The 24,938-nt window shown below is 44.1% G+C and overlaps 3 protein-coding genes across 3 annotated transcripts; 1 reads left to right on the top strand and 2 right to left on the bottom strand.

The window, feature by feature from the left end:
- Positions 1–4,552, top strand: LOC126559671 (ATP-binding cassette sub-family C member 4-like). The gene is made up of 7 exons (XM_050215841.1): positions 1–198; positions 280–447; positions 527–909; positions 976–1,993; positions 2,077–2,287; positions 2,350–3,220; positions 3,294–4,552. Exons 1-7 carry the CDS (start codon positions 14–16, stop codon positions 4,550–4,552), a joined length of 4,095 nt encoding a protein of 1,364 aa, XP_050071798.1. The 5' UTR covers positions 1–13.
- Positions 4,553–5,563: 1,011 nt separating this feature from the next.
- On the bottom strand, positions 5,564–6,298 carry LOC126559081 (protein Mpv17). The gene is made up of 2 exons (XM_050215186.1): positions 6,088–6,298; positions 5,564–6,001 (listed from the first exon to the last, which is right to left on the bottom strand). The coding sequence occupies exons 1-2, from the start codon at positions 6,271–6,273 to the stop codon at positions 5,564–5,566; spliced, it is 624 nt and encodes a 207-aa protein (XP_050071143.1). The 5' UTR covers positions 6,274–6,298.
- Positions 6,299–10,223: 3,925 nt separating this feature from the next.
- LOC126558994 (putative lysozyme-like protein) lies at positions 10,224–16,789 on the bottom strand. The gene is made up of 3 exons (XM_050215085.1): positions 16,504–16,789; positions 10,947–11,255; positions 10,224–10,329 (listed from the first exon to the last, which is right to left on the bottom strand). Exons 1-3 carry the CDS (start codon positions 16,787–16,789, stop codon positions 10,247–10,249), a joined length of 678 nt encoding a protein of 225 aa, XP_050071042.1. The 3' UTR covers positions 10,224–10,246.
- Positions 16,790–24,938: the final 8,149 nt, after the last annotated feature.

Raw genomic sequence — 24,938 nt, 5'->3', positions numbered from 1 at the left:
AAGGCTCGCAAACATGGAAGCAACACGTGTCAGTTTAAGTGCAAATCCGCGGCAGCGCGCGAATCTTCTCTCCGTACTGACCTTCTGGTGGACGGCGGACATGTTCCGGAAAGGGTACAGTCAAAGGTTTGATATAAGCGATCTGTACGAACCACTGGAGGAAGATCGGGCGAATCGGTTGGGCGATCGGTTGGAAAGGTCGGGATCGGTGATGGTTACCTTTTGTACTAATGTATACTAAAATACTAAAAAAAAAAAAATTACATACATTATCTACAGACAGTGGAAGAGACAGCAAGAGCTTTCTCACAGTCCATCCCTTATACGTGCCATCTTTCGAACGTTGTGGAAGGAATGGTTCACACTCTCGGTGCTGGCATTACTAGCCGAGGTAGTACTACGTCTACTGCAGCCTATATTCCTCGGTCGATTGTTACTCTACTTCCGGTAACTAACTAGCCCACCCTCTAATTGAACCTCCTCTCATAACTAATACTCACTTTTGTGCCTATGTCGATTGCTTCAGCGAAGGATCAAATATGACGCACGAGGATGCCCTATACTATGCTGGCTGTATGGTAGCGGTGCGAGCGATCATCGTGATATGTGACAATCAGTACGGTATCATCTCCGTGCTGACGGGTGTTAAGGCCAAAATAGCTGTCTGCAGTGTGGTGTACCGTAAGTCACTACGGCTGGCACGCAACGCGCTCGGGGACACATCCCCGGGCAAGGTAGTGAATCTGATGTCGAACGATGTGAACCGCTTCGATATCGCTTCCTATCTTGTGTGCTTCATGTGGACATCACCGATCGTAATGCTGCTAGCGGCCTTACTGCTGTGGTACGAGATTGGTTGGTCCGGTGTGATGGGGCTGGTGGCGATCGTCATTATAACACCGATCCAGTGTGAGTGTATCGAGCCGTTTGTAGCGATTGAAAACCAACTTTGAATCCCTTTTTCCATTTTTTTAGCTTACACCGGTACGCTTACCTCACGCTATCGTCTCCGGACTGCACTGAAAACTGACGAACGTATCCGGCTGATGGATGAAATCATTGCGGGAATTGCGGTCATTAAGATGTACGCCTGGGAGCGTCCGTTTGCGAAGCTCATTTCACTGGCACGCCGGAAAGAGATGAAAGAGGTCCTGAAGAGTGGTTACCTTCGTGCGCTGTACATGTCCTTCCAGCTGTTCACGACTCGGGCCGCCATTCTGGGCGTTATGTTAGCATTTATAGCCTTCGATGAGAACATTACCGCTGCAAAGGTTTTCGTTGCCGCAAGCTATCTTTCGAACGTGTCCTACACGATGGCCGGTTTGTTTGGGCGAGGTATCGCTGAACTGGGTGAAGGATTGGTAGCGACCCGTCGACTGCAACGTTTTCTTGAATACGACGAGATCGGGGAGGAGAACCAAAAAGGACAGGAAAATACTACCAAAGCAGACCAACAAAAAGAAGGTTTGAAGGATCATGATAATGGAAACGTTGGTGAAACACTCCGATTGCTAGACGAAGCGAACGATGGTTTGCTGTCGGATGAGGTGGTTATTGCGATGCGTAACCTTACCGCTCGTTGGACTATCCCAGGGGAATCGGGCGATACTTCCCCCGAACCTCTGAAGGGTCCACCAACGCTATCGGAACTGAACGTACAGTTTAAGCGAGGCAGCTTGATCGGTATCGTCGGACCGGTCGGTTCGGGTAAGAGTTCCATCCTGCAGGTTCTGTTACGCGAACTACCGCTGGAGAGTGGTAGTCTTAGCATGGGCAACTGTACGATTGCCTATGCGAGCCAAGAACCGTGGCTGTTTACCGGGAGCGTGCGACAGAATGTACTTTTTGGGGATGAGCTGGATCAGTATCGGTACAGGCAGGTGTTGAAGGTGTGCGCATTACAGCCGGATCTTGCACATCTCCCGGCCGGTGATATGACCGTTATTGGTGAGCGAGGTGTTTCGCTGTCCGGAGGACAAAAAGCACGCATTTGGTAAGCTTGCAACAGAGAGAAAAAAGTCGGTAAATCTTTCACAAAACAAAAAAAAAATAATTCGGATTCACCTTACCTTTCAGCTTAGCCCGTGCGGTCTATCGCAAGACGGACGTGTATCTGCTGGATGATCCGCTAAGCGCGGTGGATGCGCATGTCGCCAAACACCTGTTTGAGCTGTGTATCGGAAATGGAGGGTTCCTTAAACGCCGCAATCCAAGCGCAACGCGCATTCTGGTGACACATCAGATTCATTTCCTAAAGCAAGCCGATTGGGTCATTGTTATGAAGGAGGTGCGATGATGCTAACGATCGTGATGTTGCTAAAGCAATAATTATTTCGTTTTATACTACAGGGTCGAGTAGAAGCACAAGGAACGCCACAAGATTTACAACAGCGCGGCATCGAGCTAGAGCATCTGGAACACAGCGAATCCGACGAAGATACCATTACCACCAATCGAAAGATGTCACACACGTCTACCACCTCCACGGTCACGGTGGATAGTATTACGCTGGACGAGTTTACCGGCGATGATCAAAAAGATGCCGATATTGCTAAGGACAAATTTGAAGCCACCTCACAGGGATCTGTGCCAGGTTCGGTTTTTCTACAATACGTTTCCAGTGCTGGCAGTTGGTTGATCTTCGTCGGACTGGTGCTCCTGTTCGCAGTCACTCAGCTTGTCGTCAGTGTAGCCGATTGGTGGTTATCCTACTGGACTGCGCTGGAAGAAGCCGGAGGAACTCTTGAAGTTGTCCAAGCTTTTAACGAAACTCAACCACCACCGGCTGAAGTCGCTCAGATGAATCTGCTCACCCGCGAAACCTGTGTGCTCGTGCACGTCACACTCGTGTGTACCATCTTTTTCGTGGCCGTCCTACGTGCCTTCGGGTTCTACAAAGCCTGTGCTCGTGCCTCCCAATCCATCCACGATACCGTTTTTGAGGGGTTTATCGGTGCTAGGATGCGGTTCTTCGAAACTAATCCATCCGGCCGCATTCTTAACCGCTTCTCGAAGGATATGGGTGCGATGGACGATATGCTGCCCAAGTCGATACTGGACGCAACGCAAACGCTGCTCATGTTTGTTGGTGCGATGATGGTGGTAGTGTTTGTGCAGCCATTCTTTATGGTACCGATCTTGGTGCTTTTTGTTGCACTACTAGCTGCAAGACGGGTTTATCTACGCACATCGCAAAACACAAGACGCTTGGAAGGAATCAGTAAGAATCTTAAATCTTATTAAATAAACATTTTTTGACCGTTTTTTTCTCATCCGGCTTTTTTTTTTTACAGCAAGATCTCCAATCTTCACACACATTGCGGCAACCCTCAACGGTTTACCAACGATACGAGCGTACGGTGTGCAGCAGCTTCTGATTCAAGAATTCGACACCCATCAGAACGTGAATACGGGCGCATACTTTATGTTTCATTCGGGCCGTATCGCCTTCGGACTGTTCCTGGACAGCATCTTCTTTCTGTTTCTCACGATCGTAACGTTCAGCTATCTGTTGCTGGATGAGGATGCGATAGGTGCACGTGTCGGTCTAGCCATCACCCAGATCGGCAGCATTGGCAGTCAGCTACAGTTCGGCATACGGCAAAGTGCCGAAATGTTTAACCATCTGATTGCGGTAGAACGATTGCTAGAGTACCGTGAACTTCCCGCCGATCGTCCGAACGTATCGGAAGGTGGAAAGAAACAAACCTCTCGCACCGTACCGATCCCACTCGTCCCGGTTCCAAGCGAGTGGCCTCAGAAGGGTAGCATCGAGTTCCGAAACGTATCCTTCCGTTACGCCGATAACGATCTGCCCGTGCTGCACGATTTAACCTTCACAATAGAACCGCAGCAAAAGGTGGGAATTGTGGGACGTACCGGTGCCGGTAAATCATCCATCATTGCTGCCCTGTTTCGGATGGCACTGGTCGAAGGTGAGATACTGATCGATGGTACAAACACGGCCCACGTACCCCTGGAAACACTCCGTTCGCACATATCAATCATACCGCAGGATCCGGTCCTGTTTTCTGGCACACTGCGCCGAAATTTGGACCCATTCGAAGCGTACCCAGATGCAGCTCTTTGGCGAGCGCTCGAACTGGTCGAGCTGCGTGAGCTTGCCAGTGAATCATCGGCAGGATTAGGACTGCAAGCGTATGTTGCTGCCGGTGGACAGAATTTTAGTGTCGGACAACGGCAACTACTATGTCTCGCACGTGCCATCCTGCGCGGAAATCGTATACTGGTGCTAGATGAAGCGACGGCCAATGTAGATCCGGATACGGATCGTTTAATACAGCACACCATCCGGGAACAGTTTGCCGACTGTACGGTGCTTACGATCGCGCACCGACTAAACACGATTATGGACTACGATCGTGTGCTGGTCATGAGCGAAGGTACGTCGGTCGAGTTTGGCCGGCCCGGTGAATTGTTGGCACGGGACGATGGTACTTTCCGCAGTATAGTACTAGCGACCGGTCGGGATGAGGCCGAAAATCTTATGAAGATGGTACACAATCTACCCTCGAACGGTGCTAAGCAGTAAGATAGGTGTGTTAGTGGTGGAAACTCCGGAGAGGATTTATGTATCCACTCCGACTCCGACGTATAAAAATCGGAGTAAACTCTGGAAAAAATCTGGAGTAATCTCCGGAATGCCTCGGATTAATTTGTCTTCGGGAAAAAAGAGGATTTACACATCAATATTGTGTGTCTCAACAAAAGTTGTAAAATTTAGTAGTATAGGAAAGGTACTTAATAAGTATAAAAAGTAGAGAAACAGGGATGTATACAAACAATAAAACCCCAATATTAACATTACCAGTCGGAATTGTAAGTGAAAGACCAGTTTATTCCGGTTGGATAATTATTACTACTCCTATAGCTGTTTTCGTACGCTATGAAGACGAAAAGGAACTCTGGCTTTTACTAGCTGCTTTTGCTTTCTATGAACTCAAACGGGGTGGTTTTAAAATCCTGTTTGCAGATGCTAGCTTTACTTCGAAAGCTATTTTATATTAAATTTATGTCAATGTTTGTTTGGTGTCATAAACGTTCCTACACTTGGTGCGGTCTAACATATAAAAACTTATTCATTTCCGCATTATGGCAACAGCAAGAGGAGAATATATAGCTTTGCTAGAGGGCTCTATTCCGATAACGTAACCGTATTCCGAATTCCGATGCTACAAGGTTTCTCTTCTCTTCTCTTCTTAGTGCAATTTCTAGATTTTATGGCAATAGCGCTTTTCCCAACGTAATTTGAACCCTTTCCATTCAATTGTGTAACTGTTGTGACGATAAATTAAAAACAGAGTATGTTGCTAACTGCTAAATTGGAATTCTTCTGGGATGATCTATATAAATGTCTGTTTATGCCATTTTTTTGTCATATTAATCAACCATGTCCATGTAATAAGCCCGTCAGCAATCGCGCTCCTTAATTATTCATTCTCTGGTTACAGCGTGTCTTCCTATTGAAATCGAATGCCATTCTCCGGTACATACCCACTAGTATCACATGTTTTTGATGTCATCCAGACTGACGGTAACCATCTTACGTAGCAACAGTTTCCTCTCCGGCCGCAGCAAGTGGCGACTCATGTGCGACAACCGATTTCACCGCTCCATGCTTACCACCTTCGCTTTGATTTGTCTTCCAGGACAGGTACGTATTCCAGAACACAGCCACCGACTGCACGAGCAGCACCTGGTAGTTTAGCGGCACTAGGTAGAAGTTTGCCAACTGTACCCACGGCCAGATGTAGTAGTTTGTCAGCAGAATGTCCCCATACTCGTGGCGCAACTTGTGCTTAATTTCGACCATATTGTGCCCTTGCAGCAAACCAATCGTCCCGATCAGTGTGCCCAGAAAGATCGGTGCAAAGATTAGCTGATCAAGAGCAACTTTCTTCAGTGTGGTAATTGCTTTACTGCCACCGGCGCTTCCGATGTGTCGATCCAGCACACCGTACCACTTCCGTAATCCTGGCCCCTGAAAGTAGGTCAAGGTGGGGAGGGGGTGGGAGGATTTTAATTATCAGCGTACTTGCGGTCAGAGCCACGGCAGAGTTTACTTACACCGACACAGAATCCAATACCGAAGAACTTGAAGGCACGCATACCGTCGAATGATTTCCAATCCTTTCGCTCGATGAATCCTTGCGCAATCACATCACCGGCCCCCATCAGTAGGCCCGATTGGACCGATTGCACCAGCACGGGATACCGCACGAGAGCGCGTTTGTACAGCGTAGACAACGACATACTGCAGCGTGTTCACAACACTTCACGGTAGAAAGCAACTAAGATGCAAAACGAAAATGGACTGCTATGCTCGAAGCACACCGACAAAACTATCACTACCGCGATGCTTTAAAGATTAGTGTATATCACTTCCGCTTGGGTTTATGCAGGGAAAAAACGTGACGCCACCAGCAAGAGACATCCACTTGTGCACCGTAAATCCGGAACGGGAATTGTGAGTCGAAATCGAAGACGCAACTATCTGCCCGTCCAAACGATCGATAGTTTTGTTGTGCCTTCTCGTCACACTCTCCCTTCGTTATCGCTTTTGGGGCCGGTATAGTTGGTATGGAATTTGCTTCGTATATTATTGTTTTGTGTGCTGTCCGTCAATCCCCGCCTGACAGTTGTTTTGATTACGCAGCGATTCGACAACACTGGCAATAACGTAAACGTCAAAATGGGCAGGGTTGGGCTGAAAGATAGCGACAGTGTCTTTCTCTAGCGGAAATTCGATCATTTTGTAGTAGGGGACTGAATTTAAAAATTTTAACGCATTTATACTCAATTTTTACGCATATGTTCATGTTCTTCTTGGATTAACTAATTATAAGGTCACGCCGGCCATCGAAATGGCTTACAAGACTTGCTGATCCACGGTAGTCAGTCCTCACTACTATAGGTTGAGGGTATTTACAGTAATATTGTTTCTAAAAATAAGGACAATTATCATTATAATTTCCACTTGATGTGTGGTTTAATTTGACTTTTATTCATGTTTTTCGGTCAGCATCGCTCAAGAATCCGCTTGAAATAATAGTTTTTGGTCCAAATTAGTGGTCGCTTGCTTCAGTTAAGGTTCCATGTGATCATTTGTCTCTCTTCTTGGCTTAACGACCTTCTAAAGTCATGCCGGCCATCTAATGGCTTAGAAGACTTATTGGTGCCACGTAGTTGGATAGTCCGGGGGAACGGTCCGGATGGCATTTGAGATCCCTGTTTTTGTCGTTTGAAGACCGGTGAAAATGTCTAGGTTGAATGTAACACCTAGTCGCATAGGCAAACCTTGCAACGAGGACCGAACCTTTACAAGTACATAATGTTCCAGTTTTCCTTCCAAGCCTCTCGGAGGAAGGAAGGAAGGACCAAGCCTCTCGGAGACCCTAAACGAATTGTTTCAGTAATTCAAGCAAAACCTTCCAACTTCAATAAACTCAGGCCATATTTCGGTAAGGCCCCTTATAGGAACCACCCAACGGATCTCCCTCATTCAAATCCGCTTTTTCAACGTTCTCAAAGTATCGCAAATACTCCCACAATTTGTATCATCATTCATTTATTCATTCATTAATTATAATATGTATATTTTTATCTGTTTAGCATAAATACAGCTCTTAAATTCTATACATTTTGCTGTTATCGTTAAGTGTTTTCGGTATGGTGTCAACTGGGGGCCCATTTTTTGTTTGATTTTTTCACTGTTTGCTGTGTACATGTAACGGTGTGTATACAAAAAAAGATTTCTCGAAAGATGTATTGTTTCTCTTGCGTTTCAATTGGCAAGCTTGCGACACACACACATACACGACGCACACACACACACAACGCACAGAACACGAGTACTTTTTTATCATTCATAAGGAACGGTCAGCGTAACATACAGTGCTACCGTTCGAAACGAATAGTTATTTAAATTTTCATTTTCAAACTTATATATTTTACACCAATTTCGCTGTTCCTCGTTTCAGTGTGATGTTTGCTTTTTTTTTTTTGTTTACTTGCACATTATAAGCATTCTCTCTTTCGCTTACCCTTTTCAAATTGCTATTTAATATTTTTTCTTGTAAATTTCATTTAAATAATTGAGTTCCGGTACGCAACATGAAGATTCTATCAAACATTTTGTTGTACCCTCTTCTTTCGCAGAAACATTCCGTGACGCACTCCCTTTTTTCTGTTAAATAACCGGTGGCTTTTAATTTGTATTGCGCGCGCTTAGAAGGTATCGCTCAATTTGTTTATTTTTGTATTTCGACAATTGACACATATAGAACGGTGTGAATTTGTTTTGCTGCTAGCATGTTCTTATTATCATTCACTTTGCGCTGCTTACTTTCATAGCGTGCAATATCTCCACAATTCGACAGGATCCTACAAAGGTCCACGACAACGAGACGGTACTCCGATCTACCGTCGCACACACACACACTTGCTAATGTTAACGTGTTGTTGTTTTGCTAAAAGTTTGAATTAAAGAGCTACAGGACGTTTAAATGGATTCGTTCACAACATGCAACAAAGCTGTACCAGTACTAGAAACTTATTTCAAAATGAATTAAACCAAAAGCTGAGCAATTTAAAGTACCCGTTGAACGAAAACAAAAACCCCCCCGCACGTTCCGTAGAGGATAGTCATGGGAAGAAACTACCAGCCTTGCAGCAGAGAGCATCAACATTGCATCTGTGGGACAAACTGATTTTCGCATTTCGCAACGTGGATGAAATTGCCATTGGTTTGCACACATTATTGTACCCTTTTTTCATGTTAGTTAGGTCTAATTATCACATGGACATATTCTTAGGTTTTAAACGTATCCTGTCACACACACACACGCACGCACACACATCCACTAAGGTCCTTCATCGATCGTTGAGGGAAAGTGAAAAGAACATGTGAAGTAAGTATCGGCTGATACACAAACGAAATGCTGTTCAGTTTGCCAAAATTCGTTGTTTACCAAAGGGAGAACAATTTAAGGAACTAGCAATTTTAAGCAATGTACACAGTAACGGTCAAGGTTCTTCCTAATATGAGTGATCCATCTAATTGGAAAAGACCAAAAATCCAACAACAATCGGCCAGTGATGAGAACGTTGTCAGCATGCATGCCAACATAGCTAACAAATATCGGGTAAGCACTAAAAGCTTAATCGATACTAAATCGATAATAAAGGATTATCTCCCTGTAATACGTCTGTGCGCGAGCAGTAAACTAAATTCTAGTCTAGATCACATTAAAGATCTCCTTTCGATCGCTGTTGTTGACCAACTCGCTTCCTTTTCCATCTCGCTTACACCTAAACATACCAGATAATACCCTAAATGACAAAGCAACAAACGTAAGGAACATGGATTTGTCGACCACATCATCGACATTTGCTTTGAGATATGTAAAAAAGAATTTAATTTGAAACACAACGACTATACATCATCTGAGAAATTGATGTACACAACCAAATTAACTGCATGCGTTTAAATACATGCAGACTAAACATACTGATAAAACTGTAGCTTTCTAATCCTAAGAATGCGCCGTGGAAAAATGATGCCATTCTTGTGATGCAAAATAGATGGAAACAAAACAAAAAGGGAGGAAATGCGAGTAACGAAACTTAGCAAGAGATCACGTCTAAGAGTATCATCCGTACTCCACGACAGCTTCATATTCATGGAATTGGCTCTGGTTAATAGATGGTACCTGATAGCCGTTCGTTCGATAATTTCGCGCACTCCGCTACCCACACATTGTCCTAACTACAAAACTGAGGCCCCAATCGCGTACAAAAAAGCTACTAACTAGCTATCAAAAATATTTACCACTTCCATATCTTTCTTTGCCATTGTCCTCTTCGAAAAGCATATCTTTGGCTCTTTGAATCTGTGTGTGTTTGTGTTATTTCACCTTTGTTTTTTGCTAAATGTGATTTCACCTAAGCGTTGGCGTACAAACTTCAAATTACATCCTGAAAAGAATAAATAAATTAAACGAGAAACTCGTCGTACCCGCTCGTCACAAACAGAATCTAGTCCCTACGCAGCTACGTCCTACTATCATCCATGCCTTTTACGCTGGGTGGGCCAGCAGCTTAGCGTATGTTTTCCATCGGACGTTTTCCTTAACTTTGTGAATACAGTCACAGATATACACCGTCTGTCACAGATACTCCTTTAATTACGATGTTAAAACCGACGACCATAGGCATCAGGTGGCTTTTACGTTGCGGTTGTCGTCGGCGGGGGTTGACCATTATTTCCGGATGCTATGCTGCTTGCGTCGGCTGCCTTGCCGGTACAGTCTGCGTCAGAAAGGAGAGAAAATCCCGATAGGAGCGTTAATAGAAATCGAATCACACAGGGTCAAACGGTTCTCCTCTCTGCCTTTTGGTAATTATGTACTAATTAAATCAACGACATTCACGCTTCGGTTCGGTGCCGTACGGTGTTGTAGTGACACATTCACTAGGTAATTTATAGGCTGTCGCATCATCATCATCTCATTTTCTTCACCACCGCCAAAAATTGTCCATCAAACGTTTAACGACTTTTTACTCCATTTTACCATTCGTTAATGCTGATTGATACTTGACTTATTTTACTCAACAAAGCACGTCACGAAGAGTTCCTATAAAGACTAATAACAACTTGTTTCCTTCCGAGTAAATGAAGGGGACGGCTTCTCGAACCCAGTACGATCATCGCCGATATAAGCAATATTGTCTCCTAACAATCAAGAAGCTAATAAAATCATACATGCAACACAGCTCACGTTATGCAACGATCAACTTCACAGCTTTTGTAATTGAATCTCGATTACGTGCCAGCACTAACAGACCATCAAACCCATTGTCCGTGCTCAAGGACTCGCGCCCGATAGGGCAAACCTATCTACAGCAGGATGTAACAGCAAACTTACCCGAGGTAGAGAGAGCACCCAGTTGCGTCGACAGGTCGGCCGTTGTCGTTGTACAGTGCGTCCCCAGGATGTCTGGCAGCGCATTTCTGCGTCCTATCCGGCCGGTGTTATAGAACTGATGGTGATACTCATCGGAACATCCGTCACCTCCTCCTCCTCCTCCTCCTCCTCCTCCTCCTGCTACTGTTGCTCCTCCTGCTCCACCTTCCGTAGACAGTCGTTGCTGAGCGGTCGTCGGGTCATTCGGTCCACCTGCACCAGCCGTTTCGCGTAGCTTGTCCATGGTTGCTAATTTGATGATGCTTAACACTAGGTAGCGAATCCAGTGGTAGCGAAGAAGGAAATCGTGTCATCATTACGGTGCGTCAGCCGGACGAATAAGACATCACGGGTAATCCATCCGTGTTGGGTTGCCAGTACCATGTCGAGATTGAAAGTAAACGAAAAAAGAATAAAAGGGATGGTAAGTAACAGAAAAAAAAGTGGAATGCCTTGTACCAAGGGACCATCATCCACAATCAATCCACAAAAGCGGGGCTAATAGAATTAATCAGCCGGCATTAGAGGACGGTTTAGTGTTTGATCCTTCTTTCTTCCCCGTTTAACCGTATTAGTTTCAGAATTCAGCTTTCATTATCGTACAGCCCCACCAGACAACAGCGGTTGAACTAGCTAAGAAACGAAAGTACCGAATGGGATGGGATAGTACCGGCAACGGTTCTAGTGACACATAGACTGACACGGATAATAAGAAGTAGAGAGATAGAGAGAAGGAAAAGCCTCGGCGTAAGATGGTACCGACTTAAATAAACCATTTAAATGCATCTCGGTGCGTCGGTGGAAGTACAAGCCGGGATTAAGAAGGAGAACGAGTGATGATGTTACAGATTCAACAAACAAAAGCTATGTTACGTCCACAATATAGATGTGTTTATCATGGAAGGTTACAACAATAATGGGAACACATGCTGGGAACTGAGCGGTCTCTGTGTATCGTGTGGAATATTCCACATTCACAAAGGCTGTTAGGAAGGTGCATGCTACAATAATACCGTCAAGTGATAATAGAAAATAAAAATATTATTTTTAGCTCATTGTTAGGTTGTAGATGTCATTAAACAAGAAACAGCAGAAACACTGTACAATTTGCACAGGATTTAGAGCTATTGAAATTAAGATACTTATCTTGCTTTAACTATTATTAAATTGTATCGTCTAACTCACCCCAACACGTCCGGATGCCCTAGCCTAAAGGTTAAATTAGACCTTTTACCTTCTAAACCCGTAAAGCTCTTGGAGCTATGGTGACAATGTCGATCAAAATGGTGAATCCCATCGCTTATATCAACACAGACTTTTAGAAGGACAACCATTTCACCACTTGTTGAGCGTTGTTCAAAAACTCGTCGGTTTGATCTGGTACGGACCGATAAAATTTCGATATACAGGTTAATCACCGTGTGAATTTTCGGAAGCTCTTGGCATATGACCAGGGAAATCAGCTCTACCACTCCGTCACAGCTGACGTAAACGTGTGAAAAAAAAACGTCAATCCAATGACTTCAAGTTTTACTCCGATATTTAGTTCCTTGTTTCTATTAGAAAGAAAAACCATGAATCACGGAAGCGTTCTATTGGGATGTGTGTAGCATATTTGTAAAGGTGCTGAAGCATGTAGCATCGTGCAAAAATAATAGAAAACATCGAAACACCTGCATTTCACGAGGGCGAAACCATCCACCCCCAACAAGCTCATTGTAGACGGTTGGCTGGTGTTACCGAGTGGCACTTCTCGATAATGACGGTCGTCCGCGACACTGTCATAAGGCACAACATAAAAAAGGATAACGAGTCCTTGTGCTGCACCACTTCATCCGCACACCGGCCGGCCTAATGGGCTGCAGACTATGGTCTGAAACTAATGGCATTGAAGCAGTACGGACGAAGCACACTAGTGGGGATATGTATGTACATTGAAGATTGTCAGGGAATGTCTTCAAATTTACTACCTTGCGCATAGGGGAACTAGTGTCGCGACATGTCAGCTTGATCTATTGCAATCTGTCTAACATTTAAAAATCAAAACCCGCATCCACACAGGCATCTTCCAAGGGTAAGTAGACACCCAACTGGCACACTCAACCAAACCACAAGACCGCACAGAGTAAAGGCAAAGAATGAGTAAACGATACAAGAAGAAAATGCCTCCCCCTATTACACTCGATTGACGTCACGCACGCCCCAGTAACACTACTGCGGCTCGGCCCTCTCCTTAAGTGACGCGTTTAAGATACGCGCGACAATATCTTTATCGCGTGTGAGAATATAGCAATGCGCGCCACCCGCCGGTATCTGATAAGAACGTGTATATATACCACACACGCGTTCATTTTGCGAACCGTTTCGCTATCTCCAACCAACACTTTGTGATTGGTTGTTTCGGGGGGGGGGGGGGGGGGGGGGGGGGGTGGCATGGGATGGTCAATCTTCAAATTACGCAAACGCAAACACGACACAATATGCTCATACTGACAAACAATTTTTAAGTTACTTTCAAACGCGCTCAGATGTAAAACGGAGCGTGTCTCGTACTTGTGCCGAAATTGGCCAGCAAAGGCGTATTATTATTGTCCAGGGAAGCTATGTAGGCCCAACTTCCGACGAGCAATAATCCATCGGTAGAAACTTTCCTTCTTTCAAACCGGTGACAGAAAAGGATACACAAAGTAAATGGACGAGAAAGAAAAGCAATTGAATAATGTAGTGCAAAACCAACTTTCGCCTCGATCGATTAAGCTCCACCGGCCGTAGATGGGATGGATAAGCGTTAGGGATCTAGCTCACCCTCTCCTTCTGTCTCTCTCTTCTTCATCCTTCCCTCAATTCCTTTGAGATGTCAGCATCAACAGCAACGCTAGCACAATACGGCCAATTTTCAGGCTTACATAGTCTCCAAACAAAGAAAAGGAGTCGAAAAAAAAAACATGCTCCGGATGAAAAAGTGATCCACACAAAACAAGCCACGTAAAAACGGAAAATTTCTAGCTACTGGCCGCTCAAAAAATTGCCCATGTTACACAAAATGAAAGCACCACTCGGTCCAATTGGGTGCGCCTTTCAGTGCGAGAAAAAATGCTCCCATTCGTGTCCTTACTTTTCGCGTTGGGCACGGCCGGTACACATGGAAGATTGAAAATCAACTGCAACTTTCTTGGCTGGCATGTTTTTCGAGTGAATTATGAGTACTGCGGTCCATCTCGTCGGGTTGGTTTGGGCGAAGAAAATTAGCCTCGCCAAAGAATGTCCCAGCAGCGTTGGGCAAAAGCAACAAAAAACCAATGCAGGACCATGCGGCGACCACAGCTAGAGGGCTGCTGGATGAAACATCGAAAGGAACTTCACGAACATTGAAAGAAAGCTCTCGTAAACTTTGTGACCGTTATCATCCATCTTTCGGATCTGTAGAGTATGAATTAATTTAAGATTATCATCGCTGTAGAGGAAAAACTCCATGCTCGATTTCCGATAAAGTCAACTTTTTTGGTACGTAAATTGTCGTTAAGCCCATTCAAGCATCATTTCTTCCCCCATGATGATCCGGTGCCTACCACACAGCTTCTTATCACTTAAATTATTATTTAATTACCACCGTGGCTGATCTGGGGCGTTCACCAAACAGCAAGTTACGGTGCAAAGAAGAACAATAATAGTTCCTTAAACACCCCTTTAGCCGAGTCAGTCAAAAACAGGGTGTGGATAATAGTTAACAGTTTTATCTTTTTTCCCAAAACACACACACATAACCACTCTCGCACAGGAGCCCGAGGACCAGGCGCAAGCAAGCTAGGAGGGTAATTAATTGTCCATCAAGCGGTGTGTCCTATGTTGTCCAAAGTGTGAATACTTTTATGGTGCCTGGTCCCACCAGCCACTAGCCGCAAGACATCACATCACGCTTTCTGTGTACCGACGACGGGACATTGTTAGCGTGCTTTTAATGGCACGGTTAAGGGACACGCGACCGTGACCATTCAGGAAATACATCGCGGTATGTTCCGGAAAGTGTAGTAAGTATGTCGTGCTGTACTGTGTCCATTTTGATCGTCCTTTATGTAAGGTAGCGATTCGCGTAGCATTGGACGTGAAGTTTAAGAACGGACACAAACAATAATAACAAAAGGAATCATTTATGCCTCTCGCAGCGCGCCCAGAAGACCCGCCAATCCTTCATATATGAGCTAAATTTATCACTACCATAAACCGAACCGTGGTTTGGTTTACGTTTAACGAGAGTTTTCGTGGGTTGGAGAGGATAAAGCAGATCAGGTGAATGGATGAGTCAGGGCTTCCTGGTGGTTTTCCTTAGCTGCAGGAAATATGGAGCTTCTATTGATGAATATATTACATGTATTAGTGCGAACAAATGAAACCAGCTTGCGATTGAGTAAGCGTTAATGTGCATTAGAGTTAGATAAACGTTTCTATCTGACACAAACTTTAAATTCAGATTAGCAGATTAATACACCAACATGAAAGTAACACAGTTCAAATCAAAATACTGATTATTATGACGATTTTTCTTCTAAATCTTCACACCTTAGTACTTCAACAAACACTTAATCGCTTGCTTAGTCACTTGCTGGTGGACGATTTTCCCTCTTGGCTTAACGACCTCTGAGGTCATGCCGGTCGGTTCGCCTATGAGGTCATCATGCCGTATACAGGGTTTCGATCCATATAATGGATGTTTCGATTCACTTTGTGGAATTTTTCTAATGGATTTTGAAGCTATGCAATCTTCTTCTTCTTCTTCTTCGTGACTTAACGATCAATTAAGTCATGCCTGCCATTGAAGTGGCTTACTAGACTTTCCGATACCACGTACTTGGATAGTCAGTCCTCACTACCGGGGGACGGTCCGGATGGGATTTGAACCCCGGTCTTACCATGGGAATACCGGCGCCGCAAATTTTGCTTTCAGTTGGGAGAGATTTGTAATAACGACACTACTCCTCCTCGAGATCATCAACTGATACTGTGCTTCCGAGCTGTGATCCATCACAGTCGGAAGAATGTTAACCAATAGCTTATTTACATCAGCTCGCCGTCGTATCATTCGAATTTGAACTAATTACTGCTGCTTTAAAACAGTGCTGATTGCAAACTTCCATAGCCGTGATTTTCCCTTCAAATCATGCAAAATTCCATTACATGATTGCAAAATTCGACAATCCAGATGGAATTTAATGTGCGGACCTACCGGTCCGGTGTGAAAGTCCGGCTTTGCAATAATGTCAGCGATAGTAATCTCAAATTAAAATGGCTCCAAATATTAAACTAAGCGTGGGATACATTAGAACTAGCAAAACGGGGATGAATACGATTAAATAAAGAACAATACAAGTGAGCTAAATTATTCACACACACAAACACAACGGAAATTAGTGCGGCAGTTCCCAGCGGTCAGTAAGCACGATGTCTCTCGGAAAACGGAAAGTCTCAAAACATCGTCATCGACTGTATTTGTGTGTGAGTCTTCCCTCGGAAGCCGCAGTACCTTGAATGCGTGTAAACCGTGACATCATTTTAGCCTTTGCAACGGTGTGTAGGGCCGGTTGATCCAGCAGATGCTCCTGATACCGATGGCGCAGAACGCGTTGATTGCGGGGCCTACTACGAAGTGGCACTGCTCGCTGCTGGTATCCGGCCAGAGCCAGTTGATCGCCATCTGATTTGCTGACAGCAGAACCAACCCAGCCGTGACTTTTGCCACCAGTTGGGTTCGCTGTGGCACGATCATTATCAGCTTTTACTGCAGATCGTTGCGTACCGGTGGATTTCATGGTTGCCAAAAGAAAAAAGCACTTTTGCAAAAGTTTTGACGCTAAATTTGCCCTCTGTTTCCCTTGAAACGCTCAAGAACCGGTACCGAACTAGTACCGAAAACGTTTGTTAAAACAGTTGTTTCTTGGTTTGTTTTTTTTCCTGGACATTAAAATAAAGTTTCAAAGGCGAGTATTTACATAAACAAGTATTCATGAAAGCAACAAAAACATATAGTTAACCGGAAATATAACAAAAAATATATAAATTAATATTACGAATAAAACACAATACAAAGCATAGGAAATAGATATCCCCAATTTCCAGCAAGACCCAGAAAATTTGTACAAGAAAGAAAGAAAAAAAACACATTGAAATAGAGAAAAGAAAAGGGAGACAAAGAAAAGAAAAAGAAAGAGAAGGAAAAGAATTAGAAAATAATTGTTAATCCGACGAAATCATGGAATGAAAAACATGGAAAATGGCGAAGCGATACAATCAAACGAATGTGGTGGTTGTAATGAAATAAAAGTCTAAAAATAAAGAATGAATTTCAGCCAGGATGAACGTGACATTTCCCCCATTATTTTATCGGAAGTGTATGTACAGGTGTGCTTAAACGATTCGATAGACAGGATATGACTTGATTGCCATCGCTTCAATATACCTTCACAATTGACCGGATCCGATTGTCGACAGGTTGAAGCGTCGTGTGAATGCCCGAAAAAGGGAGGCTTGGCTGGGCACTATTTTGATACACCTGCTTGTTTACTACCACCGTGCGGAAACAGAACGTCGATAAGGACGAAAGCCACCAGCAGCGGTCCGCACGTCAAGCATGTCTTGCTAACCGAATGTCGCTAACGCCATGAAGATTGTCTGAATGAAACGGAAAAAAAAATAAGAAAGAAGCAAAAACCGGAGGATGAGAACGTTGGTGACTCACTGTTCGAACGTTGACAAGATTGCTGTAAGGATATATGCACCCAAAAAAGGAAAAGGTAAGCCCACACATGTGACCGAGAAACAGTCAACAGAGACATCTCCGCTCAAGTGTGAATACAGTTGTGGACGGATAGAACTTAGTAGCTTGTCGTTGGGTGGTTTACGAGAGACAAACAGCTGACAGCGGTATAGAAATTGTCCACACCAAGGGTACAACATATCTTGACAAGTCCCGGGGACAACTTTTGTACGTCCGCTCAAGTAAACTGGGTCATTTCTGGAACGTAAGGTTGGCATCTGTGTACGAACCTGCATGGAGTACTACGCACATCAGCGCATCGGCAGGTTTCGGATCAGGTCGAGGAGTGGTTTAGTTGGGTCGCATCGGCTGCCGGGTCCGCTTCACGGGCCCAGCGTCACGATGAATCCCACATACCCCATCTTGAGGGTTGGTCTGTAGCCGCAGACCACCTTCCGAGATGGGGACCTTTTGAAGGTTCCCTCCCCGTTAACAAAAAAAAAAAAAAAAAAAAAGGTTGGCATCTGTGTGGTTATGGGAACAATTTTCTTCGCTTTTTTTAGCCGCAGTACAAGCAAGGGTGTATGATTTCCGCTACAAAAGTCCGTCATCGCCCAGTGATGATTTTGTGGCCGTAAAGGCTCTTTTCATCGTAATAGACAAGAGTAACTACTGCCTGCCAGAGGTATGAACTACAGAAGTCATCATCAATCAGAAAAAAGGCATTAGGTACAATTTTATTGAAAAACCAGGACTGGAAATGCGTGGCCCTCGACGCTAGCATTTTTTTGCCTATTTCATATGGCCTGGCCGTCATTTATGAATATTAAAAAAAAGCAATTCATATACACAATGTCGGTTACTGGACTGATATCAAATTCTTCACGGAATCTGATCCGGTGTTAGCTGGCTGAACATAACAATTTGTTCGAGTAGTTTTGCAATCAACTAGTATACTCGATGTCGAGAAAGGGTGGACGGTTGTCCAGTTCAATCTACCCGATGTCCAGTTCATCTTAAGCGTTGTCTAGAAATGACTCGCACTTGTCTAGTTCTACTCAGAAACCCTATAATGTCACCTGAAGGTCCTCCTTTATCGGGGCAAGCGGCAGCGGCGTTGGTCTTCACACGGCAGAACCCGGGTTCAAATTCCTGCCGGGGTCAGTCCACCGTAGTGTGAGGACTTTGGCTATGCCACTACGTGACATAAGTAAGTCTAGTAAGCCATTCGATGGCCAGCGTGATCTAGTAGAAGGTTGTCATGAAGAAGTCTTTTTAAACCTAATTGATACCTTAATTGTTAATAATTCAAAGAAAAATTAAAGGAATTGCTAGTTGCATCGTTGGCCATGGTGTGGCCTTTCTGACACATTACAAGAGAGCGACGATCCAGACAACTGTTTCGGAAAGAGTATCGTTCACCCACTTCCAATTTCATGGCTAGTTCACAGATAGAGTTAAACACATCAAATCCAAGCTCGATTTTGTGTATAAACAGTATCAATTTCCACCACGCGCTTACGCTTTAATCTCTTGATTTGTCTGATCTATGATCGAGAACAATTAATTGAATCAGTTCGGAACGGAACGACAAGCTAATTGAAGTGGATGAGTTTTCTATTAATTGGATTAAAGCACAAATGTGCGCGATAGTACATTTGCGAAGCTAATAGTACACGTTGGCACATTTAGCGCAACGCATTTCTACACACTTGCCAAGAACTGATTTGTTCCTACAACGATGCTCACGTTTGTTCTCGGTTCGCTTCTAAATGTGCTTCATTAAATCGTTTGCAAAAAAATACGAGCAAACAGCTCACTCTCCGTTTAATTAGCTGCACATTATATTACCCAGAATGGATGCAACCCCAGAAGACTTGACGCGCACTACCCATTCCATAGTGGATGTAGCTTTATTGTGCTCGGTTGCACACGCAAATCCCATGCACACGACTCCCGGTTCTGCGCGGTTGATTCTTCCACTTCCCTTGCAGCTTCATCTAGAGCTTTACCAGCACGTCAACAACTGAACAAAAACTCCATATCATCCGTAAATCGTAGTTTCACTTTCCAACATTATGTTCCCGTTGTTTGCTGTCTCTAGACCGGAAACGGGCAAATAGTGTCGACAGCAGAGTTGGGAAGAGACATCTCTTGGTGTCGTTTCGGGGTGTCAGGCTTCCAATGCGTCCATACGCCATACTTCGAAGGACGGGTTACCAGCATAAAATACAACCAACCAACCTGTACAACATCTTCATACCTCGCTCGAAACACTCCTCACCCAAAAACTCGACCAACTTCCGACGACCTTCGAAACTTTTCAACATTGCGATTTGTTTGTGTATAAGATATTCCTGCTGCTACGGCTGGTACGACGGATAGTTGCATAGTATCCGAGTAACGTCACCAACACGCAAGGGAACGGATTCCATCCTTTCTATCCGGTACGGTGATAGAGCTTTTGCCGTGTGATGTAGCTTCCGTCGTCGTCGGCCCGTGGCCGATCAAATTAAAGTTTGAACCAAGCATACTCTTTCTTCCACTTGCATTGCCCTTTTCTAGTCCCGTCACCAATTGTACCTTGGGAAAGCGAAACAGCTAATAAACCTTTCCACAACCAATGGAACAGAAAGGGAAACAGACACAAAACGGAATGCCTGATACGACAGACAGACAGCAAAACAGCGATTTATATTAATGGGTCTCCACCACGTGGCTCGATCGATTCTTTGGCGACCTTCTGTTCGGTGGAAGATGTGAAACGAAACCCTTCAACAAGAAGGTAACTTACCAAAGGGGATGAAGCCGACTGTGAAAAAAAATGATACAAATTTTGATTCTTTTGTTACTGCGTTATTGAAGATAAATCAGTTTGCGGTTTTACTAGCTCCGAGGACCAAGTTGTTCACAAGGATTACGGATGATTTTTATGTGCCTATCTCTACTGGTAGCCACCTACCTCAAGTTGAACTATTCAAGACTTTATGAAACATTTTGATGTTATAAAAATAATATTCTATTTTAATGACTTTTCTAAACGATCTGGTATACGCTTCTTTAACGTTTGATACACTGCTAACACGAGGATGTTTTAGGTTTGCCGTTGGAAGCTTTTGTCATATCGGGTTGTCACACAATTCGATTCGATAATGGGTTGGGGCGTCCAAGAGACTTCCTTCGAGCTGCAGTAAGAAAATAACTTGAAAACATTTTTGAGACCAAACAACTCAAAACTAAGATCAAATGATCTCGTAGGATAAGATTCCTAGACTTCTAGCGATAAGTCTTCGCCAGTCCGTCGACACGGAATAAAAAAATTGCTTTTTCACATCGAAGGGTTGACAATGTAACAGCCAACGTGTCTAACAGTTGGCCTAGTTGGTCGCCTAGAGTTTGCTAGAGCGAGCACAACAACAGCACACAACCAGAAGGGAACAGAGATCGAACTTTCATCAGTGACAACATCCCCCCCCCCCCCCCCCCCCCCCGGCAAGCGCGACTTGGAAAAACGATCTCGCACGCAAACCCTCTGTGTGTCCCTTGCTAGCTTCCAAAAACCCTTCCCCACACCTACCCTCTTGGGTAGGTGTGGGGAAGGGCGCCTCAAACAGCAGGCAATCCGTGGTGTGTGTGTGTGTGCCTTCATTCTTGATTGGACTAATTAATTGATTGCATAATTGGTACACGGCCGGCCTGGGGAAGGAGTGTGCGCGGTAGGGGGTTAGCAACCCGAACCCACTGGTCGCAAATTTGTGTGCCGGTGAATGATATCAACGTGCCGGATAATACCGGTAACGCAAACACAACGGGTTGTGATAAGGAATGATTTTCGTCCATGGCAGCCACCACAGCAGGATTGTTGAAGCGGTTGATATATTACGGATACGTTTTTTTTTGTGCGGTTTTTTCTCGCTGGAAGCAAAAGGCAAGCTGAAAAAAAGGAAGACAGGAGCAATCTTTCTGGTGTCACAGTAAAGATTTTTCAGGGTAGATAGTTGAGCCAAAGGAAGACATATGAATAGAAATTTGTCCATTAGCGTTAGGATACAGTTTTTAACTGTCTATTTGAACTAAGAATCTAACAATTCGATTCACACTCTCCTGTAGGATGAATTACTAGCCCTATACGATCCTTGATAGCTAGAAGAATGCCCTTCTCTAGGGCAAAACACAGTGAGAGGGCCCTTTAAACGAGATACCATCTTAACATTTGAACGACGGATACGAATATCTTCTTCTTGTAGGCTTAATGACTTTCTACTCTAGGTCACGATAAGACTTCATTGATACAATGTAGTCGGATAGTCATTCCTCGCTACGGGGAAACGATCCAGCTGGGATTTAAACCACGGTATCGGACCCCTGAGCATCTAGTCCAACGAATCGGTTACGTTTGAAGTAGATTCCTACCAATTTCGCGTTGCTTTCAACGGAAGTAATGTTCCAGTTTTAACTTAGAAAATGTTTATTTGTTCGTAAGCTTCACTTTTTTTACAGAGTTTTACTGAGCGCTCGGAGCAATGTCTTTAATCAAACCATCTTTCGACAGGCCTGTGTATGGTGAGATGGCGCGTTTGGCATAACTGCTACGTCAATTTGCATACTACCAGCGCACGTCTGAAACATGTCGGCCATGCACACAGTGAAGCTAATTATTGTTTCTTTTCCCTGTTCTTTCAACGGACTTCTTAAGCTACAAAAGGAATACCGACTGACTAACCACCGCCCCTGCGCCCGGTCAAACATCAATTGACATCCATTATGTTAAGTGAGGCTTTATGGTCCATTTTTTCTTCTCTTTCGAATTAACTTTTTACGTAGTTTTCTTTTCTTTTTATTTTATTTTTTTGATGATAAGAAATTAACTTCTTCTTTTTCTTTTTTTTTTGACTTAACGACCTTACTGGGTCACGACGGCCGGAAATGGCTTTCTAGGCTTGCTTATACCAGGTAGTTAGATAGTCAATCATCAGATGCGGGGGATCGGTACAGAATGGGATTTGAACTCCGGTCCTCTCGGGTGGTTGAAGAATGTTGTTGCCTCTACCACTACCACTACCGGACCACTCCAATCAGAACGAAGGAATTAGATTATTTGCAGATAATACGTCGCAAAATGGTAGGATCTTGTTTTACCACTACAATTATTGATGACTTTCCTTGCTTAATGTTATTAAAAATTGACCACAATTTCTTGACCAATTCTACAGTAATTATTGGGTCTTTATTAGGTTGCTTTGTTGGCATGTAGAGAAGCATCAATGTTTAAGTCCGATAAGTTGACACACCAGCATAAAATTTACACGACTGTAGGCCACTGTCGGGGTTCATCACACGAACCCGGAACGAAGGGCTCAAGGATTATTGGTTTGTTGAGGGTGCAATAACCGCCTGTAACTCAAACAGGATTTAGCAATGCCAATTGAATACCTTCACCTTCACTTACCTCGTTTTTATTCCTCCATACTCCTTCCAATGTCTTGTGCGTGGTTTTTAGTCACTATATGATGATCTTTCTTCAATCTTTAAATGTTTTCCAATTTGCACTCCTTTTTCGGTTCCTGACACACACACACACACACACACACAACTGCCCACAGAAGAGGTACACTTTGATTGACGGAAAATAGCAACGAAAATCTGTAGATCTGAAACAAAAAAAAACTCCACCCTATTATACACAGTGATCTAGTTGACCGTGAACCGGGAGCTATCGCGTCTATTTTTACCGGTCAACTACTACACTACTAGCAACTAGCCGAAAGAAAGAGAGAAACAAAGAGAGAGGTAAGAGAGAGAGAAAAAAAAAGATAAGCGAAATTTTTCATTCGTATTTTCACTTCACATTTCACACTTTTCACTAGACTGCGTGAATCCATTTTGCTTTCTTTTGATCATTGAAAAACCGAAGAGAAAAGCTCAGAAACACTGAAACACAAGCAGCATCGACGAGTTTAAGGAAAAGCACTACTATCACTTGGTTGTGGAACCATCCCTCCCGCGCCCACCACCCAATGCGCCCACCACATTCACAATTTGGTTTAGTTTCGCGAGTATCGGCGGAGCATAGTTGCAGTGCGGTTGGGACCAATTTTCTTCGCAACCAGAGCACACAAACCGGAAAGATGATGCTGTGGATATGTGTGTGTCTGTGCGATGGTCGGTGAAAACCGCAAACTACGCACTTCGCACGCACGTATTTTTTTCCACCTTCGTTCGCCTGCACACACAAGAAGGTCGTTATGCAAAATATATTCACACAATAAAAAAAAAAAACTAACACAGCAACGAGTCACTGATCCAAACGGATTCAGGGTTCACCGCGACCAAGGCCACAACGTAACCATCAGGGTGGTCGATGATGGAATAGGGTGGTGGTGTTTGGTGGGTACAGAACGAGAACGAGATCCATGACGTAGAAAACAGTCGGGGAGGCCAATGGGTACGGGCGATTATAGACACGATGGCGAATGAGCCGGACCCGTCGAGATAACGACACGGGTGGTGGTTGCCAGATTAGCGAAGCGCGTCAGCGAACAACGCGTGAGCACACAATGAAAACATGCACTAGATGCACCAGGAACGAGACGGGTACGTCACAAATTGTTGCACGATGAACGAAGGGGTGGGGTTGTTTTCGGGACGGGGTATGGAAAACGGAAATTACTGCAGCAACCAAACTCACACCAGCGGAGATAATACTGACGAAACGCGACACAATCGGTTAAAACGACGTACTTTTGTGCCGTTCCACGGCCTCACTCGCGTTACATCGGTTTAAGTGTTTGACAGAGCGAATGCACGGCCTATTGCGGCCAGGTACGTCCCGCAAGGGAGATTTTGACAGCGAGAACATATTGACACTAGATTTTCTGTTTTCGTTTGGATTTTGGTTGTGTTTTATACGTTTAATTTATGTTCTTTACTTTTTTTGTATTTTTGTAGGATTCAAATATATTTGCTCATTTTTTTATCTTCATATTTCTACTGCATTCTAAGGCTGCGAGGTCTAATTCGGCTGATTTACCGTAATTCCTCGACTTACGCAGATATTACGAACCAGAAAAATTCGCCTATACCTATCTACGTAAAGGCATGCGTGGCAGCGTTGCATACGCGAGTAACGAGAAGGCTGCGAGCCGCGGTAGATTGCAAATTCAATACTTCAGGTTGTCATGAATGTTTGTTAAGTTTTCTCGCTT

This window comes from Anopheles maculipalpis, chromosome 2RL (genome assembly GCF_943734695.1).
Source record: "Anopheles maculipalpis chromosome 2RL, idAnoMacuDA_375_x, whole genome shotgun sequence".
Taxonomy (NCBI): Eukaryota; Metazoa; Arthropoda; class Insecta; order Diptera; family Culicidae; genus Anopheles; species Anopheles maculipalpis.
The sequence above is the reverse complement of the archived record's forward strand: the minus strand, read 5'-3'. Positions and strand labels throughout refer to the sequence as shown.

Coding starts and splice junctions, on each gene's coding strand:
- LOC126559671 (XM_050215841.1), top strand. CDS start 14: ATGGAAGCAACACGTGTCAGTTTAAGTGCAAATCCGCGGCAGCGCGCG. Junction 448..526: donor CGATTGTTACTCTACTTCCG/GTAACTAACTAG, acceptor CGATTGCTTCAG/CGAAGGATCAAATATGACGC. Junction 1,994..2,076: donor GGACAAAAAGCACGCATTTG/GTAAGCTTGCAA, acceptor CTTACCTTTCAG/CTTAGCCCGTGCGGTCTATC.
- LOC126559081 (XM_050215186.1), bottom strand. CDS start 6,273: ATGTCGTTGTCTACGCTGTACAAACGCGCTCTCGTGCGGTATCCCGTG. Junction 6,002..6,087: donor GTATTGGATTCTGTGTCGGT/GTAAGTAAACTC, acceptor ACCTACTTTCAG/GGGCCAGGATTACGGAAGTG.
- LOC126558994 (XM_050215085.1), bottom strand. CDS start 16,789: ATGAAATCCACCGGTACGCAACGATCTGCAGTAAAAGCTGATAATGAT. Junction 11,256..16,503: donor ACGGTTTACACGCATTCAAG/GTACTGCGGCTT, acceptor TTCGCTACCTAG/TGTTAAGCATCATCAAATTA. Junction 10,330..10,946: donor GGGTGCTCTCTCTACCTCGG/GTAAGTTTGCTG, acceptor TTTCTGACGCAG/ACTGTACCGGCAAGGCAGCC.